The following is a 14,741-nucleotide window of genomic DNA, read 5'->3' on the forward strand; positions in this document are numbered from 1 at the left end:
GAGAAGCCTGCGCACCGCAACAAAGAGCAGCCCCTGCTCGCTGCAACTAGAGAGAGCCCACGCGCAGCAACAAAGACCCAATGCAGCCCCAAATAAATAAATATATAAATTAATTTATATTAAAATTTAAAAAAAGACAAAAAGAGGAGTTGGCCAGACAGTCTGGGAAGAATGACCAGTGAGAACGAGTTATTGATGGGGTCCCTGGTGGCTGCTGGGAAAGCAAGTTAGCAGAGCTGGGTGCCACAGCCAGGCTCTCGGGGGTCAAGAAGAGATGCATGGTGAGGGGGCTCCAGTACAGACAGGTGGCAGGGCCAGTTGGGAGGAAAGCAAGGAGGATTGGCAAGACAGGGGTTTTCCAAGATCAGGAAGCCATTTGCCTAGGTGAGGGCCTGGGAGGGAGGCTGTGGCGGGACTGGAGGAGAACCCAGGGGCCACGGGAGACAGAGGATGCGCTGGGAGCTGGAAAGCAAATGGAGGGCTTGGCCCTGGAGGGAGAAGCCAGCAGAGCAGGAGTGGAGGGGATGGAGACAGACCCCCACATGAACAACGAGAGGTTCACAGGGAGGGCCCTGGCTTCTCTGTTCGCTGGAAGGCAACATGATGTGCGCAGGGTTCGAAGAAAGCGCGCACTTAGCGGATCTGGGGCAGCCCATAGAGAACAAGCCAAGGAACCGGAGCAGCTGCGGCAGGTGGCAGAGGGGTTGCCGCCGCCTCCAGAGCATTGGTACTGACTGCTGCAGACCCCACCGCCCAGGGCTGCTACTCCGCCCGGGCGATTCCCACACACTGTCTACGCACATGATCCGAGGTGGGGCGGGGTGGGGGGGTTCTGTTATTCTCCCCATTTTACAGATGAGCAACTGAGGCTTCCAAAGAGCAGGTGACTTGCCCAGGTGGGATCTGGGATTGAAACCCAGGTCACCTGTCCTCTGAGGGATCTTGTGTAGACCCACCTGTCAAGCTCTGTGCCTTGTGGCCCAGGAGCAGGGCCAAAGCCGAGACGTTGAGGCCGCTATGTGGGACCCAGATGGGAACCCCCAAACCCAGGGAGCTGGGATATGGCAACGGAGAGCCCTGAGGGAGGCCAGGAGGTGACGGTGAGTGCCCGGAGGCATCGGTGCCCGGGGGCTGTTAGCAGATGAGGATGGGGAGGTGGCCGGGGTGGGAACAGACTCCACGGACTCAGTGTTGAACCTGGGACAGTGGAGGACGGTAGTGCACTGACCGGTACGAGGAGACACGGTGACGGTCTCACCAGTCAGCTCCTCGCAGGCCGCTGAAGGCTGCAATTCCTCCCACACACCCGGCACAGCTTCCATGTGCTCCCGCACACCTGAACACCATTTTGCCTTTGTTCCTGTTGGTTCTCTGGACTTCTAGGTCCTCGAGAGGAAGTCCAGAGAGGAGGCATGCCCCGCCTGTATCTCGGAGCCGGACCTCATCTAATCCTCACGGGAACCTGAGAGGGAGATGCTATCACCCCTTCCACGTGTGAGGAATGAGGGAACACACCAGCCAAGGTCACACGGCTGGGAAGTCGGGGGGGGGGCGTGCCAAGACCGGAGCTCGGGTCTGTGTGTTAACATGCGTGGGACACAGCGGTGGTGACACCAGCAAAGATCTTGGGAGGACTGCGTCGGTGATCACACAGAAGAGAAACCACGTGTCCCGGGGGCGTCCACCCCCACGCCGCCTGCCCCGACACCCTAGCCCTGCCAAGAGGCTCAGCCCCACTCTCCTCTGTCCCCGGCTTCAGCAGGACCACGAAACCAGGCCAGGCGGCAGGCACACAGCAGAGGTACGAGGAAGCCCCAGCTCTGCCCTGCTGGGCTCTGCACAGAAAACAGCATGGGAAACCAGAGCACCTCGAACCGACCGTGCTGACGGAGCGGGAGGGCCGTGGGGGGTCATCGCTCAGCGCTGGGGTCTCACGCCTCGGCAGGGAATTGAGAAGGGGGTCCCGGGAGGGGAAGGTACGTACTTGACATTGGTGTTGGTGCAGATGATGTACTCGATCTCATCAGAATAGGGGTTCTGGAAGGTGAAGCTGCTGGTGCGGATTAACACCCACTCCCGGTTCTTGGTGCGGAATCGATACATGACCGACAGCACTTGGCCTTTCAGCTTCACCACCTGAGCAAACATTTGGAGAAGGAAGTCAGCGGGAGGAAGGATGGTGCCAGACAGAGGAGGAGGAGGCAGCCAGCAGGAGCTCAGGACAGGAGCATCGTAGCCAAAGACAGGCACGGAGGGAGGGTGGGGGTGGGAGAGAGCGGTCATCTGACGGGAGCCCTCTGTCCACTTCCCCCGTGAGGCAGGGCACTGCATTTAGGTTGTTCTGTCGCCACCGTGTGAGAAACCAACTAGTCAATGCCCGTTTGATATCAGAACGTTTCAGTGTTTACAAATCAGATCATGAAAACTCTACAAGCTGGAGGGTTTCCCTTTTTGCCTTGGCTGCTAGGGTGCTCTGAGTTTGGTGCCGGTGCTCCCGTGAAGAAAGGCTCTCATGCTCAGCTGTGTCGTGACATTGTATTCATGGGTTTATTTATTCATACCTCTCATTAAGAAATTCTTAAACTCTGTTTAACATTGTAGATTGGATTAAATATACTCTCTGGGAGGAGATAAAATAAAATAACTAATTTCTACGCATTATCTATTTGTATGCATGTATCTATTATTACCCTTTTTTTTTTTTTTTTTTTTTTTTTGGCTGTGCCGTGCGGCATGAAGGATCTTAGTTCCCTGACCAGGGATCGAACCCATGCTCCCTGCAGTGGACGCGTGGAGTCTTGATCACTGGACCGCCGGGGAAGTCCCTCTATGATTACTTTTACGTTGCAGTATGGTTTCCAAAATCCTTCCAAATGTAAACCCTCACAAGAACTAGGTGAGGTGGGCTTTACTGTTTACAGAGGATAATGCTGAGTGTCACAGAAATAAAATAAGTTGCCCAAGATGGGACAACTTTGGTGGAAAAGCTGGGACAGGAACCGAGATCTTGCTTCCAAACCGCAAGTGTGTTTCAGCGGACACAGGGCTGGCTTTCCTGCTCTGTGCAGACACACACGATCTATCACACACGGAAACCCGGAGATGCGGAGGCGGGCGGGCGCAGGTGCAGAAGGCGGCAGGTCGCAGGGGCAGTTCTCGGCTGAAGCAGGAACGCGAGGAGAAAGGACACGGATGGCTGGCGCGTCTGGGCCTGGCTGTGCTCACGAGGTCAGGACAAAGCAAGGCAAACAGGAGCGCCCCCTCCTGGCCTTCGGGACGGGAAGGCCCCAGGCGCTGGGCATAGGGGTCGGGGAGGCACTTGTGCTTTATTCCAGGTTGGACGTCAGTAGCCAGTCTGGGGGCCAGGGACCCCTCGGTCACCCAGTCTCCACCACCCTCAGCCCAGGGCCCGGCACAAGAGCAGGCACCTCAAACACATTTCCCGAGCCGACCTGATGCATCTTTGGCCCCGTGCCCTGGGCTGATGCAACCGGGGCAGCCATCCTCTTTCTGCGTCAGCCCTGGGGAGCAGGATGAGATGAAACCCGAGGGTGCTGGGCTCCCTGGTGCGAAATTCCACGTGATACAGAAACCAGACCAAAAGCGCAAGGAGGGGAGACCCTTCCTGACACCTCACGTGAGGAAGCAAAGCCATGGGGCGAGGCCAGGCCAGGCGCTCGGGGGTGCCTGCCAGCCGGCCTGCAGCCCCAACAGGAAGCTGGCCAGAGGTCAAGGCCACGTGCCCCTCAGGTCGATATTCTGAGGGGTCCTCTGAGTCTGCACAAAGCACGCGGGACCCAGGCAGCGCCCCCGTCGTGAGACCACGTCTTCCACACTCTGAAGCTCGTGGACGGAGCCTTTTCATGTTTCCTGAAAAGGAGATTCCTTTTCAGCCATCTCCAGGATGCCTGAGATGGTGTGAAATTTTTTAACTCCATGTAACAAACACTCCCAAGGCACGGCCCGTGTGCAAGCTCAGCCCTTGGAGCTGTGGCTAAAGAGCCGAAGGAGGGAGCGCAGCCCTGCACCCGCCTCGGGGCCGACGTGCAAGCATCTTGGGCATGTTACCTCACGCCGTCCTCACAGCACTATTTTGTGTAGCTGGAAACTGAGCCTCAAAGGAGTTAACTATCCTGCCAAAGCCTTATGACTGAGGAGGGGCAGAGACAGGATGGGATCCCAGGTCTACCTGACCCTGTGCCCCTTGCCTTTTCTTGAATCGCTATAGCTGAGACAGAACACTTGTCCCCAAAGAGCTTCTCACCTAGCACAGGCAGGGCAGGTGCCTGGGTAACTGTAACTCAGAGAGAGCAAATACCACTACAGAAACATAAGACTGAGGCAGGAGATAGATGGGCCCCAGGCTGAGCAGCTGGTCCCCGCTGTGGGCAGACACTCCAAGGCAGCAGGAGCGAGAAAGGAGCTGGGCCCTGCCCAGATGAGAGATAAAAGACCACATATTCCTCACCCGCAAAGGCAAGGAGACCTTCTTGACTACACACGTGCAGAAAGGCTCCTTGGAGGTCAAAAAGGAAAGGGGAGCCACGCTGTAGTAGGTGATGTCAACCTCCCCGTAGGCCTCTTCACTAGAATCCACCTTGGCTAAGAGATGCACGCACACAGGGGAGGACCCTGAGATAAATCAAATACGGACTCAGAACCAGGCAAAGCAAGATGACTGGACAAAGGAAACGGGAAGAAATGCCCCCTATAAGTGATTCTCTCTCTGAGCCCACCTGTGTGTCTATCCACACATACTCTTTTTCCTCCTAATGAACATTTTACTTGTCTCACTGCTTTCTGTCTTTGTGGGATTCTTTTCTGCAAAGTTGAAGGGCCAGGGCCTTGTCACTGGCCACCGGTCTAGTGGCTAGGATTTGGTGCTTTCACTGCCGCGACCTGATCTCAATCTCTGGCCGGGAACCAGAAGCCCTGCTTCAAGCCACCTGAGATCAAGATCAGGTGCCACGGGTTACCAGCAAGTCGAGGAGACAGCCTTTCTCAGGATCCAGAAGGGGTTCCTGGAGGGAGATGGGTTTGGGTGAAAAGTTGGCAAGTGAACACGCTGTGCCTTCTGGGGAGGGCTCTCCTGGCAGAAGGCACAGTGTGAGCAGATGTTTGGGGGCGGGGAGACCTGAGGTGCAATGGGGGATGGGACTAGGCACGTTAAGGCAGCGTGGGTATCACAGTGCAGGCCTGGAGACCAGCCTGGTATGTTCAACTGCACCTTATTCAGGTGCGATGCTAGTGTCCTAGATCACAAAGGCCAGGCATAAACCCAGCCTAGGCCAGCTCTTCCTGAAAACAGCTTTACTCATCACCACCACCACGACTACCACCGTCACCACTGAAGGCACCTGAGCAGAGAGAAGAAGGAACCTGTCTTAAATCCCACTGAGTTCCACTCTTTCCTCTGACTTCTAGGTCAGCTGGGATCCAGAGAGGGAATCCAAGAGCAGACACCAGAGCGAACTCAGGATTCCCAGGCAACCTCACAAACCAACCTCAAAACTCCTCACAAACTCGATCCCACTCTAAGGTCTCACGTCAGGGCCATTCAGATACTTTTGTTTAAATCCAGAGTTCAGGGGCTGACTCCGAACTGACATAGCCTCCTCCGTGCTTTTGCAAAAACAAGCCACTTCCCTTTATCAACATTTGTCCCTCACCCCGACCACTGGTGGCTAGAACCCAAAGAACACAAGCGAGGGGCCCAGGCCTGGCGCTCTCCAGGATGTCCTTGTGGCTGTTGCCTGCTGCCCACTGAGCCCTGTGACCTGCCCTGGCTGCGGCTCTAGGGCTTGGCTGCTTCGGCTTTGCCTCCTGCCTGAGGAATGAGGTAGCTGCTCTCAGAGTGAGGGTTACTTAAGCCAGATACCAGGGTGGGATCGATGTTAAATTCCTTCTTTTTCTTTTAAAATATCAGGGGTGCTGTCAGACGGTGAGGCCGGTGTGGGGCTTTGGTGATGGGGGTGGATGCTTTGGAAGGAGGCAGGCTCCAGCCCTAGCTCTGTTATTGCCTTGCTGTGTGATTCGGGGCAGGTGACTGAACCTCTCTGAGTCCTGGTTTCCACTGCAAAAACGTGCGGATGATAATATACTGTGAAGGGCTGAGGCTCATACAGGATAATGTATGACAAAGGGTCTGGCTGGTTACCAACAGTGATGGGGGGGGGGTCCCATCACTGTTAGAGCTTCATTTCCATATGAAAATGAAGCCTGCCCAGTCCAAAGAGGACGATGCTAGACCACGCAGTTTATAATAATTTCCACTTATTTAGCAAAGATGGCATAAGAGATATACTATAGCAGTGTTTATTGAATGTTTAACCATTCTGATTTCACATTTTTTCCAAACTGAAAGTCACCTGCTGTGGGTGATGATCCATTTAGACTACTTTATTAAGAGCATCCACGTGCAAAGGCCATAGTCAGTGGTGGAGATGATGGTGAAAAGCCCAGATGTGGAGCGTGCCCACAGGGAGCTTATGTTTTAGTAGAGGAGACAGAAAAAAAAAAAAAAAGGAAATCAATGGACAAAGAAAACAATTGAAAACTGGAATAGTTGCTGTGGAGGAAAAATGAAGGACTGAGAAGGAGGTTAGGGGATCTTTCTCAGCTAGGGTAGTCACTGATGGGGTCTCTGAGGTGACAGGAGTTAAAACCTAAAAGATAAGAGGTGTCAGTCACGTGAAGAGTGCGGGTCAGAGGAGACACGTGCAAAGGCCCTGAGGTGGGAGAAAGCATCATGTGTTCAAGGAACCCAAAGAAGGCCAGGGTGGCCCATGTGTAGTGAACACGTGCGGATGAGACATGCAGGGCGAGGTTCCTGCAGCCGTGGTGAGTAAGGGGCTTGGACCTGCTTCTAGGTGCACGGGAAAGCCATCGGCACTTTTTAGGTAAAGATGTGGCAAAATCGAATTTACGTTTTCAGAATGGCTTGGCCATGGGACAAGAGTAAAAGCAGGGAGACCAGCCAGGAAGCTGTTGCAAAAGTCAAAATGTGAGATACGGACGGTTGGCCTAGACAAGGTCAGTAGGAGTGAAGAGAGGGAGAAGGGGGCGGGTTATGGGTGTCTCTTGAGGTGTAACAGGAGCACTCGATGGGCTGATGTGTGGAGGGAGATCAAGGGAGGAGTGAAAACTGTTTCTTGGTTTCTGGCCTTTGCAACCAGAAAGACAGTGGTGTAAGGGAGATTGTGGGCTGTGAGAAGAGAATCGAGCATTCTATGTTTGAAGGTTAATGGGCATTTGAGTGCAAGGGTGGGGTAGGTGCCTATATATCCGCAGGCGATGGTCTGGACTGAAGTCATCCAGTGGATAAAATCGCCTGGGAGAGTTTGTTTCGGTTTGGTAAATAAGTTCATTTATATCATTAAAAAAAATTAGATTCTGCCTATGAGTGGTATCATATGGTATTTGTCTTATTTACAAAACAGAAACAGACTCACAGATTTTGAAAACAAACTTATGGTGACTAAAGGGGAAACACTGGGGGGGAGGGATAAATTAGGAGCCTGGGATTAACATACGCACACTACTGCATATAATACAGATAACCAACAAGAACCTACTGTAGAGCACATGGAACTCTACTCAGTATTCTGTAATAACCTATATAGGAAAAGAATCTGAAAAAGAATGGATACATGTCTATGTATAACTGACTCACTTTGTTGTATACCTGAAACTAACACAACATTGTAAATCAACTCTACTCCAGTAACATTTTTTTTTTTTAATGAAAAAAAAATCGCCTGGGGGATATTAGAGAGAAGGAGAGAGGTCAGTAACGGAGCCCTAGGGCATCATGGCTTGCAGACGCAGGCAGAAGAGGGATGACAGAGCAGTCTGACAGGTGGAAAGAAAACCAGGAGCTGGTGACATTTGGGAAGAACAGAGCGGAGCGCGCAGGGCGCAGGAGGGGTTACGCGATCTGTGTGCACACGCGGCGTGTGATCGGAGCACTAGATCTATTTATGCAGACATATCCAGGCCTTTAATAGGAGAGCTAGGCTGTCGGAGGCCCTCATTCTGAAACACTTGTAAAGCAGAATGTCAAGGACTTACTCTCTCAGATGAACGACAAACCATTATTCCCTCTTAAAAAGTCATTTAGGGCTTCCCTGGTGGCGCAGTGGTTGAGAGTCCGCCTGCCGATGCAGGGGACACGGGTTCGTGCCCCGGACCGGGAAGATCCCACATGCCGCGGAGCAGCTGGGCCCGTGAGCCATGGCCGCTGAGCCTGCGCATCCGGAGCCTGTGCTGCACAACGGGAGAGGCCACAACAGTGAGAGGCCCGCGTACCGCAAAAAAAAAAAAAAAAAAAAAAAAAAAAAAGTCATTTGAAGGCCTCTCTGCCGTTAACATTGCCTGTCCTTTTCTTTGCGGGGGCTGAAGCGAGTGGCCGGAGCCCTTTGAGAAACTGGCTCTCTCTCTCTCTCTCTCTCCTCCCAGGTGGCCCCGGGCTCAGGAGGTGGCAGGTCCTCAGTGCGAAGCCTGGTCCTCTCACTGACCCTCAGGTGCTCTTCCTTCACTGAGCTTCACTGGACTCACCGGTAGCACGAAGATAGCAATGCCCATCTCCTGTGACTGTCATGAAGATTCAGGAAAGCAGTGTGTGCGAAAGGGATTTCCATAGCGCCTGGCACATAGTAGGTGCTCAATGAACAGCAGCCGATCATCATGATGCTCGGGATGCGGTCAGTAGTGTGGCCTTCCTCTCAGACCCTCACGGCCATCCTCGATCCATCTCTCCCCTTCACTGTCTCTACCCACAGCATCACTAACCCCACAACCGCCTCCTCTGTGGCTCCTACCCCAATTCAGGTCGCACCCCCTCTCACCCGGGCAACTGAAGCAGGCTCCCAATTTGTCTTTTGTTCCAGTTATTTCGTACCCTCGTCTCTTTCTGCATACCTGGGCTGCCAAACCTGTTTTCCAAAAACACCGCTCCTCTTCAAATCCTCAAGGGAATCCGCACTTAAATGACTCAGGAGAGAATTTAAGCGCCTCGCCAATGGCACATGAGGCCCTTCAGAATCTGGCCTCACCGGCCTCATCTTTGACCACTGCCCACCTCCTCCCCACAAGCCGGCCAGTGTCACTCCAGCCGTGGGGAACTACTCATAACTCTCCCCCAAAGCCATGCTCTTTTGCATCTCAGGTGCTGGCCCCTCAGTCTAGAATGTCATTTCTTCTCTGCTCATCTCTTAAGACCCATCCCAATTGCTGCCTCCCCTCGGAGACTGTTCCGGCCTCTTCCCTGCACTGTCAACCTCTCCCTCCTGTGCTCTTTTCCCATGAACAGAAACTCCTTCCTGAGGGTCTGCTGTCCCCCCTGGGCTGCGAGCTCCTTCACGGCAGTGGCCCTGACTGATGCCTTCGGTGGGACCCTGCTGGCCCGCCTGGCACATCGAAGGACTACATCCGTGTGTACGCGGCTTCTACATCAGCTGTAAATGAGCACTGGTGGTACCTGCTGAAAGCTCTCCCGCAGATGGCTCTGATCCTCAGAGTGGCAGAATTCCAAAATGTCCTTTCCTAGAAGATCCTAAATAAAGAGACAAGCTTTAATAATCTCCAATCCCACGTTTCACTTTTTAATAACTCACGGTTAGACAAGAGCGTTCACATATACCCCCTTCAACCCTTTAGCTCACACCATCGTTAGGGGAAAAAAAGTGGACGCAAATTTTCTCTTTGAGCAATCGTGGAGCTGGCGTCTGGCACGCTATCCTCAGTCCTTTCGGCATGTTCAATACCGACTTCTAATTTTGCTAAGGTATTAGAGCAGCAGCTTCAAAATGCAATTTTATTTTTGTTTGCCTTGGAGAGGCAAACTGCACAGGCAAACTGTAATAAACATATTTTAATAAACAAAAAGAATGCAAATGATAGCAGGAGGACAGATGTGTTGCCTATGAAAACTGGAATTGTTTAAATGGGGAAACTGCAGCTCTCTCGCGTCTGGAGAAATGCTGTTATCATAAAATAACTGTACTTGCTAAAAGCCTGTTTACTACCTACCTTTGCTCCTCTATGTTTTATTCAAAGGACCCAGCATTAACCCCAAACAAAAGTGTGTTGCAGTGAAACCAACTATAAAAAGATAAACCGTCAAAAGGCAAATGCGTTGTAGGAAAGTGGTCCGGTTGGAAGTGCCTTAAATGGCAAAGGATTTAAACTAAGTCACCGATCAGAACCCAAATCAGCAAATGGCCTCAGTGGGAGCTGACAATGACAGTGGAAAGGAAGTCTTATTTGTGTGCCAAAAAGCATCTAGATGCCCATGGAAGGTGCCGGTGGATAAACGGATCTGACTGGAAACAGGGCCATCAGAGGTTATGGTGATTTTGGAAACAGATTAATTTTCCCCATCATTCCAATCCAAAATCTGAAGTTTGCATCAACCTAGAGATGTAGAATTATATGAACAGTTCCAATATTTCAATTTGGTCTGTTCTAAAATATATATGTGGGCTTCCCTGGTGGCTCACTGGTTAAGAATCCGCCTGCCAATGCAGGGGACACGGGTTTGAGCCCTGGTCCGGAAAGATCCCACATGCCACGGAGCAACTAAGCCTGTGAGCCATAACTACTGAGCCTGTGTGCCACAACTACTGAAGCCCACATGCCTAGAGCCTGTGCTCTGCAACAAGAGAAGCCACTGCAATGAGCCCGCGCGCTGCAACAAAGAGTAGCCCCCGCTCGCCGCAACTAGAGAAAGCCCGCGTGCAGCAACAAAGACCCAACGCAGCCAAAAATAAAATAAATAAAATAAACAAATTTATAAAAAATATATATATAATTAAGATACCCATATCAACATATCCCAAACTTTGTTCCTTTTTTTCTTTCTTTTTTGTTCAAATGCTTTTTATTTTGAAAATTTAAATCTACAGAAAAGTTGAAAGGGTGGTATAATAAACACCTGTGTGTCGCTTAGCTTGATTCATCAATTGTCAATATTTTGCCACATTTGCATTTTTCTCTTTCATATATATGTAAACATAAATATATAAGTGAAACATAAAATATATAGAAATATCTTTCATATACACATATATTTTAAATTTTTTTGTTGAATCATTTGAAAATCATTAGCAGAAATCATGACACTTCTCCCTGAAATATGTATCTCATAAAAATGACACCATCTCACAAATCCAAAATATACCATACAATGCCTAAAAAAAAAATCAATAGTTATGTGATAAAATCACCCATTATTCCATACATATTAACATTTCCTCCCAAATGTCCTTTATAAGTCTTCAGGCTGAGGACCCAATTAAGGCTCTTACATTACATATTATTATTTTATCTCTTTGGTTTATCTTAATTTGGAACAATCTCTCCTGTCTTTTGGTGTTTCTCATGACTTCTGTGCGTCTCACGGACTTTTTTAAAAAAAGGCCTTGAAAATGTGCCCCCTGTAAAAAGAGGTTCCAAATACATTTGAGAAACAAGCAGTTAGACAAAATTAATAGAACATCTTTAAGATTTTTCAGCATCTTTCACACTAAAATACTTTTAAAGTTTCTAAGGAGATTTCCCTTTTGATGTCAATCAAACTTAATTGATCAGAGAGCCTCTTTTTCATAGAGCATCTTAACTCTAGTTTGAGAAAAATCAGCTAGATTAAAGGAAATGGTTAGGACAAAAAATGGAGAGTTAATTTTAAGCAGTGCAGTGGCATACAATGTTCTTTTTTTGTGGTACACGGGCCTCTCACTGCTGTGGCCCCTCCCATTGCGGAGCACAGGCTCCGGATGCGCAGGCTCAGCGGCCATGGCTCACGGGCCCAGCCGCTCTGCGGCATGTGGGATCTTCCCAGACCGGGGCACGAACCTGTGTCCCCTGCATCGGCAGGCGGACTCTCAACCACTGCGCCACCAGGGAAGCCCTACAATGTTCTTTTTTGCTTTGGAAGGACATTACTGTACCCAGGTAGGAAGATGGATTTTTATCCGGTGTTTCCCTATATTGTGATGTACAATATCTCGAACAAATGAAGTAGGTGCATTTTAAGTAAAACTAAATCTCTAGCTGACTGCCACGAGCTCAAAACCACCTACCTGGGGTTGGTAGCCAATCACACTGATGCATCTTGGGTCCACAAATGTGATGATCCCGTCAGAGTTATGCCGGGATAAGAATTCCGTTGGCACCGACATCCCGCTCATGTCCATGCACACAGGAGAGCTGGTCACCTGGATGGAGAAATCCACAGGAAGGTGGTGATGGAGACTGAGTTAGAGAATGGGAACAATCCATGTGGATTTTTTTTTTAAATTATTTATTTATTTATTTGTTTATGTTTGGCTGCGTTGGGTTTTTGTTGCCGCGTGCGGGCTCTCTAGTTGCGGTGAGCCGGGGCTACTCTTTGTTGCAGTGCGCAGGCTTATTACTGTGGCTTCTCTTGTTGCAGAGCACAGGCTCTAGGCACACGGGCTTCAGTAGCTGTGGCATGTGGGCTCAACAGTTGTGGCTCGCGGGCTGTAGAGCGCAGGTTCAGTAGTTGTGGCGCGCGGGCTTAGTTGCTCCGCGGCATGTGGGATCTTCCCGGACCAGGGCTCGAACCCGTGTCCCCTGCATTGGCAGGCGGATTCTTAACCACTGCGCCACCAGGGAAGACCCCCATGTGGATTTAATTTCACAGATCCCTCCAGGTCATGAGTACAATGAGTCTAAAATGTTTCAATCTGCCTTGGCCACACCCTGGACTAACCAGAAGAGTGGACCACTTTCTTTACATTTCTGAGCCCCAGTTTCCTTATCAGTCCCTGGGAATGAGGAAGCTGTAATCTCATAGGGTGGTTGTGAGGTTCAGAGAGACACTGCAGGTCAAACCCTGGCACAGAAATGTTAATACCCTTCCCTTCCCCCACCTTCCCGTTACTAAGGATGGGAAATGAGTCTAAGGAACTGGTCAAAATATTTGGAAAGTCTGTATTTGTGAACTGTATTTACCCAAGTATTCTTTCTTCCCCATTTGCAAGGAATAACCAATGCTTATCACATGTGAATGGAATAGCTTATTCATCTGTCTGAAAATGGTAAGACCTAGAAAACCAGGGATGTGAAAGGTCAGTGTCCTCTGAACTACATCTGTCATGGCCCCTTCATCAGTACAGAGAAGGCCCCCGATGCCACAAGGAGGAAGACTGAGTGGCTACTGTGTGTGCCAGGCATGAAGCCAGTGGACTTTATATACATTATTCAGCATATCTAATTCTCAAAAGATTAAAAAGACACATTTTTTGCCCTCGAGGAGCTTGCAGGGAAGGGGACTGCCCTCAGCTAACTATATGAAAACAGAAAGTGAAGAATCATAACTGACATAGAAATCTGTGTAGGGAGGAGGGGATGATTCATTTTGACTAAGCAGATACAGGAGTCATTTCACGGGATCTTGAAGGATGAGGAAATAGGAAGTAAACAACAGGAGAAGGAGTTGTAAAAGGAGAAGGCGGGAAACAAGGAAATACCAGGCAGAAGGAACAGCCCGTGGACACCTGCAACGGTGGGGAAATGCACAGTGGGCTTGTGGAAGGGGCATGCTGTGTTTTGGGAACAGGGCATGAGGGGGGAGGGAGGAGGTGGGGTTGTAAGATGAGTGAGTGCTTTATCCTGCAGACCATGGGGCAACATGTAAGGGGATTAAACAGGAGTGTGAAACAACAAGGTCCTACTGTGTAGCACCGGGAACTATATTCAGTATCTTGTCATAACCTATAATGGAAAAGAATCTGAAAAAGATATATCTGTCTATGCAGTGGGTTGGCTAAAACGTTCGTTCGGGCTTTTCCGAAAAACCCGAACGAACGTTTTGGCCAACCCAATATCTATCTAAGTGCCTATGCGTCAATCTATGTATCTATGTGTCTATCTATCTGTTTATCTATCTATATTTCTATTTATCTTTCTCTATATCTCTGAATCACTTTGCTGTACACCTGAAACCAACACGATATTGTAAATCAACTATACTTCAATGAAAAGAATTTTAAAGATTCGGGTGTGATGTGAGCAGAGCTCAACTTTGCAGTAAGCGGCCCACACATGGGGACGGCCTGACTCAGGCCGTCGGTGAAGCAAGGACAGCCTGCTTCTGCTACTTACAGCTCAAAGTCCCTGCCCCCCTTCTTCTCCCAGATTCAGCCTCATCCTTCTCCCAGAGGGCGAGACACAGAGCCCAACAATACTGAGGACACAGGTGGTCGAAAAAGGCATCCAAACCTACAGGCTCTTGCTCTTTGCAACAATAAGCCTTCCCTGGAGATCAAAAAGGCTGTGAGCCTTTTCTTACCTGGAGTCTTCCAATTGCCACAAGACAATATTTACTGCTTTGTCCCACGTCGGCATCTTCTTCAGGTATAGTCATTCCTGAAATGAGAAATGCCAGAGTCATCAACGACATGTCCAAGATGAAGCGAAAGGGGGTCAAAGTGTCCATGATTTTATTTACACAAAGATACAGATCCATCCTGTTGACCCTGCAGGGTCTGGGAAGCTAGCCAATGAATTAACCATCCCTTGCTCATTTCCTGCTCCTCTCTCTGTCCGATGTCTCTGGATAATTCCATGGTACGCTATCATCTGCATCTGTGGATGATGCGGAGGAATTTAAGGAAGATGAAACAAATTATTCATCTCTACATTTGCAAAACGTGGCTAAAACACTTGGTTATAAGAGAAATTTCGATAAGAAGTGTATACGGGCACTTCAAATTATG

At 49.9% G+C, this 14,741-nt stretch overlaps 1 protein-coding gene across 8 annotated transcripts in view; it reads right to left on the bottom strand.

The window, feature by feature from the left end:
* ARNT2 (aryl hydrocarbon receptor nuclear translocator 2) overlaps nucleotides 1-14,741 on the bottom strand; it is a 202,780-nt gene that overhangs the window by 36,813 nt on the left and 151,226 nt on the right. For all 8 annotated transcript variants that reach the window (XM_059059151.2, XM_067030049.1, XM_067030048.1 and 5 more), the window contains exons 9-12: nucleotides 14,315-14,391; nucleotides 12,081-12,215; nucleotides 9,479-9,553; nucleotides 1,985-2,136 (exon numbers count right to left, since the gene is read on the bottom strand). In XM_059059151.2, the coding sequence (XP_058915134.1) occupies nucleotides 1,985-2,136; nucleotides 9,479-9,553; nucleotides 12,081-12,215; nucleotides 14,315-14,391 (439 nt within the window). The remainder of the gene's footprint in view (nucleotides 1-1,984; nucleotides 2,137-9,478; nucleotides 9,554-12,080; nucleotides 12,216-14,314; nucleotides 14,392-14,741) is intronic.

The sequence above is a fragment of the Kogia breviceps genome, chromosome 3, assembly GCF_026419965.1.
Source record: "Kogia breviceps isolate mKogBre1 chromosome 3, mKogBre1 haplotype 1, whole genome shotgun sequence".
Taxonomy (NCBI): domain Eukaryota; kingdom Metazoa; phylum Chordata; class Mammalia; order Artiodactyla; family Physeteridae; genus Kogia; species Kogia breviceps.